The sequence below is a fragment of the Nematolebias whitei genome, chromosome 16 (genome assembly GCF_014905685.2).
Source record: "Nematolebias whitei isolate Nwh7 chromosome 16, NemWhi1, whole genome shotgun sequence".
NCBI lineage: Eukaryota > Metazoa > Chordata > Actinopteri > Cyprinodontiformes > Rivulidae > Nematolebias > Nematolebias whitei.
This window is the reverse complement of record NC_056513.1, coordinates 26,814,830-26,820,309: the sequence shown is the minus strand read 5'-3', so window position 1 is coordinate 26,820,309 and position 5,480 is coordinate 26,814,830. Positions and strand designations below refer to the sequence as shown.

Genomic DNA, 5,480 nt, shown 5'->3' with positions numbered 1-5,480 from the left:
TGCCAGAGTTTTCCTGTAAAAACTACAGTTTTTTTTTTACAGTGTACTGGCCTTATGGGACATTTAAAAAATTAGGCATTCCTGGCCCCAAACCTCTTCCCTTATTTGGCACTTTGCTGCAGTATCGAAAGGTAAGTGTATATAACTTTTTTAATACATGAATTAGTTCCATTTTTTTCCATAAACGATACAAAAACTGTGTTTTTTGATACATCTATCAAAAGGTAAGGGAACATGCTGAGCTATATGACATATTTAAGCGCTGAAAACAAGAACATTTTGACTTAAAGTTGACACAAATTGTTGAAGTGGGGTTGATGAGGGAATTAACCTGCGTAAACTGAAGCTTTAATACAAGTTTGGCATTTGTTAAGAACTAAACTGCTTGAAAACTCCCTAAAAGAAATCATAAAGCTATGACACAATGTGCAGGTTTCCTGACGTTATAATTAGGGTTTTATTTTGGAACGTCTTATCTAACATGTTTAGTAACATGTTAATTTTAACTTGTGTAATACAACTTATTTAAATCTTGTTCACATTTCCATAGCTGTTATCTGTTGGGCTTTTTTCATTATTACATGAATTAAAGGATGCTTATGTGCATAAATACATTTTTATTGTAAATAAAGTTGGATTTTTTTTTTTTAAGTATTAAAATTACAAAATCCACAAGTCATAGCACAAATAGTAAAAGCACAAAGTAGGCAGAGGCAGTTAGCTTGAAATAAAAAAAAAAGGAAATATTAAAAAAATGTCGTAATATAATAGTATGGATGCTGAAAACGATGTTAAATTTGAAAATGTTCGGGACAATCAGTTTATTAAAATATATATTTTAATGTTTATTTTAAGAACTTGTGTTTTTATGTGCACATTTTTATTTTTCTACCCAGGGATTCTTTGCCTTTGATGAAGAATGCTTTAAAAAATATGGGAAGGTTTGGGGGTAAGTTGGCTTTTTTTTCCTACTCTGCAGATTTATATTATTTCTTCTTTTCACTTTCCACAACAGCCGTAGCTAGAAGAGCTGATTGCTTACTTTATAAGGATTTTCACTGACTCATTAATTCTCGTTGCCTCTGTTGTTGATGTTCTTGTGTTTCTCAGAATATACGATGGCAGGCAGCCTGTGATGTGTATTGCTGATCCCGCCATAATAAAAACTATTCTAATTAAGGAGTGCTACTCTCTGTTCACCAACCGCAGAGTATGCAGTCACCGCAGTGCAAAGCTCATTCATTCTCTCTGGCTTATGGCTTCCATTTGAGTTCATCTGCGTTTTATTGTTGCAGAACTTCCGTCTGAACGGACCTCTGTATGATGCCGTGTCTATAGCAGAGGACGATCAGTGGAGGAGGATCCGCAGTGTCCTTTCTCCTTCTTTCACTTCAGGGAGACTGAAAGAGGTGTGCCCACCTCTCCCCCTAAAAGTTCTCTTTTTATTTCCTCCGGTGATGTGTCTTTTTATGGTGTTTGTTGTCTATGCTTCAGATGTTTGACATAATGAAGCGCCATTCCGCTAACCTGGTCGGCAGCATGAAAAAGAAGGTAGACGAGGATGAACCACTGGAGATGAAGGAGTAAGAGCGCTTACAAATGATGACAAATGTATAAATGTACCACTTTATGGTGTTTTAAACAAATCTGTGTGCATCTACAGCTTCTTTGGCCCGTACAGTATGGATATAGTGACCAGCACAGCCTTCAGTGTGGACATTGACTCACTCAACAACCCGTCAGATCCTTTTGTCACAAACATCAAGAAGATGCTGAAGTTTGACCTGTTGAGCCCTCTCTTCCTTGCAGTTGGTAAAATATGTTTTAAAAGGCCTAATGTTGCACATCTCTAAACTTTATAAATATTCTGACTTATAAACGTTTGCCCTAACAATTGGATTTTTTTTAAGTATCTTTCAAAGCAGCTTTTTTTTTTTTTGCATATTCAGATGTTGAATATTTGATACTCATAAAGCTGGACTCTGTTTTTTGAATGGCCTCGAGTACATACCAACAAATTGTGAAATCCCTAAAAAAGCTGGAGATGAAAAGTGGCTTAAGATCTAAAACGTTCAAGTTAAAACGTCTGAAACAGGCTCATGATGCAAATCAAACCACAACAGGCTCATAGGTTTACAGCTGAGTTCTCCCAGTCCTCAGATTTCCTGTGAGATGACCCAAGAATCTCATAGTACTGTAAACCTATGTACAAGAATACCATATAATACCAGCTTTATTTATAGAGCACTTTAAACACCCACAAGACCAAAGTGCTGAACACATACTAAAACAATCATACAGTCAGATAGCAAAGAGCAATTAAAATAATTAAAAGTCAACATTACAGATGGTGTCAAAGGCCAAGGGGAAGAGATGGTTTTGAGAAGGGATTTAAAAACAGACCGGGAAGAGATCTGTCTGATGTCCAAGGGAAGGTTGTTCCACAGTTTAGGAGCTGACACAGCAAAAGCTCGGCACGCTCAGGAGCAGCTGATCACATGACTTGAGGGATCGAGAGCGTGTATGGATGTAGTAACTTGGACAGATAGGGTGGAGCAAATCCATTAAGAGCTTTAAAAGCAAATAAAATAATTTTGAAATGAATCATAAAATGTGCGGGCAGCCAGTGCAGGGAGGCTAAAACTGGAGAAATGTAGTCAAACTTTCGTGTGCCAGTTAAAAGCCGTGCAGCAGCATTCTGGACCCTCTGAAGCTGAGAGATACATGAATCACTGATTCCTGTATACAGTGCATTCAGCCGAGTGGTCACAAAGGCGTGAACTACTGTTTCAAAATGCCGCTGAGAAAGAATCGGCTTTACTTTAGCCAGCTGCCTCAAATAGAAAAAAATAGTTTTAACAACTGCTCTCATGTGATTTTCTAATCTACTAGCATCAACTTTGACCCCTAGGTTTGTAATAGTAAGTAAGTAAGTAAAACTTTATTTATACAGCGGTTCTCAAGATAGTTGGCCTGATATACTGGGCCAAGAAACCAACATCTACATTGGGAGTCTCGGTGGAGCTTCCAAAGGCCCTCACCTCAGTCTTTCCCTTATTGAACTTTAAGAAGTTCACAGCCATCCAGGCTTTTATGTCCTCCAGACATGAAAACAGAGGGCCCAGAGAGTTAGAGTCCTTTTTCTTTAGCAGGACATACTGTATATCTGTGTGTCATCCATGTAACAATGAAAGAAGATCCCCAAATTTCTAAAAATTAGACCCAAGAGGGAGCGGGTACAGCGTGAAGAGGAGTGGGCCTAAGACTGAGCCCTGCGGAACCCTAGAATCTACCGAATGACAAAAATCTGGTTAAATAAATGTACTGTTTTGAAATGTGTGTCTTATACCATTAACCATAATATTGTTAAACCCATAAACAATACATTTCTGCAGCTCAAAAATACAGTACACCTTATCTGAATATGAATATGTTTGCAGTTTTGTCTTTGGTAGTCATACATGTGTTATTTATTTTCAGCCCTCTTCCCGATCGTTGGTCCCTTATTTGAAAAGCTCGAGTTTTCCTTCTTCCCTACATCTGTGACAGACTTCTTTTATGCTTCTCTGCGAAAGATCAAGTCCAATCGTGAGAAAAGCAAGCAGCAGGTAAAACCGCAGGCGAGTCTTTGTTGAGTCTTTTCACTTCTTTGCCTCGGTAGGTTCAGAAAAATGATCAGATTTCATCTCGTAGGGTCGAGTGGATTTCCTCCAGCTGATGATTGATTCTCAGAAAAACAACGACCACGGTGAGGTGCAGCAGGACAAAGGTGATGCACACACCCAGCTACACACACACGCACACAACTTCAAGCCTTACAAACCATATTGTATGCTTTCAATCGTCACAGGTTTGAACGATCATGAGATCCTTTCCCAGTCCATGATTTTCCTTTTCGCTGGTTATGAAACAACCAGCAGCACTCTCACTTTCTTGGCTTTCAATTTGGCAACAAACCCAGAGGTCATGAAGAAACTTCAGGAGGAGATTGATGCCACCTTCCCAAACAAGGTATGGTTAAAGTGAGAAGACACAGCATTTGAAAGGAGAAAGCTAAATGTGTTTTTGTGAACTTGGGGACTCGTGAGGCACATGTATACATCACTGCCGTGAATGCAGGTGTGCTTGTGTTTGTGTAGGCTCCGATTCAATACCAGGCCTTGATGGAAATGGAGTATCTGGACAGCGTCATCAACGAGTCCCTTCGACTCTTCCCCATCGCTGCACGCCTTGAACGTGTTGCCAAGGCAACTGTGGAGATTAATGGCCTTGTGATTCCAAAAAATATGGTTGTCCTGATGCCCACATGGCCTATGCACCGGGACCCCGAAGTGTGGCCCGAACCAGAGAAATTCAAACCTGAGAGGTACAAAAAGAACAAATTTAAGAAAATAAATGCAATCCACTGCACAAGTTGTTTTTTTTTTTGCACATCTGTGCTTAACGCAAACACAACTGCGTATGCGTATTTTTGCGTTTGTACCATCAGGTTCAGCAAGGAAAACAAGGACAAAATCGATCCCTACTACTACATGCCTTTTGGAGCGGGGCCGAGAAACTGCATTGGGATGCGCTTTGCTCTGGTGATGATCAAACTTGCAATGGTGGAGATCCTGCAGCAGTACAGCTTCTCTGTGTGTAAAGAGACCGAGGTGAGAGCACAGATGTGGATCTTTATACAGACTGGTGCTCCTACTTTAGAGCGAGTATTCAAACACGAGTCATGGATGGTGATTTAGAACGTTACATAACGTCGTGAAATTTATCTCTGCCAGTCCAAAGGTCCAAACCCTTTATCTGATGTTGGACTTTGAACAAAAGTGTAATATGATCTTGATGTGCTAATACTTAATTTCTATGAAATGTAAAGTAGATAAAAGGCCAAGTGTCAGGTTTATAAGGTTTTTCCAGTAGTTTCAAATATGAAAAATATACAAGGGAGAAGTCATTTTTGCTTTCTTCACTGTTGACTTTTTTTGTTTGTTCTCTACTCATGTAATTTCCTGCCAGATTCCCTTTGAGCTGGACATCCAGGGTCTACTTCAGCCAAAACGGCCCATCAAACTGAAGCTGGTGCCACGCTCTGAAAAATCCTGCTGAACAAAGAAACAGACAACAAACTCAATAGTTCTTGTTTATGACGTTCACGTATCTATCATGTATAAAAACAAAATGCCAGGTTCTTATTCAGGCAGCACAGTTATGCCCCTCTTTGTATCAATTGACTCAGAACAAAGAGGAAGCTTTTCTAAAACCTGAACTATCAATAAAAAAAAAGTTTTGTTTCCTGTGTGAGTTCACATTATTATTTTTACCTAAATCTAATAAAAAAAGAAAAAATATTAAAAAATATATATATATATCTTAATGCTCTTGCACAACATCCCAAATGTTAATGGTACAGTTAACACATCACTCTTACTGTGGAAGCTGCACTGTAACTATTCAGGGGATTTTCTTGTAGTTTTGAGAAATAATGT

At 38.9% G+C, this 5,480-nt stretch overlaps 1 protein-coding gene across 1 annotated transcript in view; it reads left to right on the top strand.

The window, feature by feature from the left end:
* LOC119422463 (cytochrome P450 3A40) overlaps positions 1-5,280 on the top strand; it is a 6,562-nt gene extending 1,282 nt beyond the window's left edge. The window contains exons 2-13 of the mRNA XM_037689837.1: positions 43-131; positions 897-949; positions 1,111-1,210; positions 1,296-1,409; positions 1,495-1,583; positions 1,664-1,812; positions 3,481-3,608; positions 3,694-3,769; positions 3,851-4,011; positions 4,140-4,366; positions 4,490-4,652; positions 5,011-5,280. Coding sequence (XP_037545765.1) covers positions 43-131; positions 897-949; positions 1,111-1,210; positions 1,296-1,409; positions 1,495-1,583; positions 1,664-1,812; positions 3,481-3,608; positions 3,694-3,769; positions 3,851-4,011; positions 4,140-4,366; positions 4,490-4,652; positions 5,011-5,100 — 1,439 coding nt within the window. The 3' untranslated portion in view covers positions 5,101-5,280. The remainder of the gene's footprint in view (positions 1-42; positions 132-896; positions 950-1,110; positions 1,211-1,295; positions 1,410-1,494; positions 1,584-1,663; positions 1,813-3,480; positions 3,609-3,693; positions 3,770-3,850; positions 4,012-4,139; positions 4,367-4,489; positions 4,653-5,010) is intronic.
* The last annotated feature ends 200 nt before the right edge of the window (positions 5,281-5,480 follow it).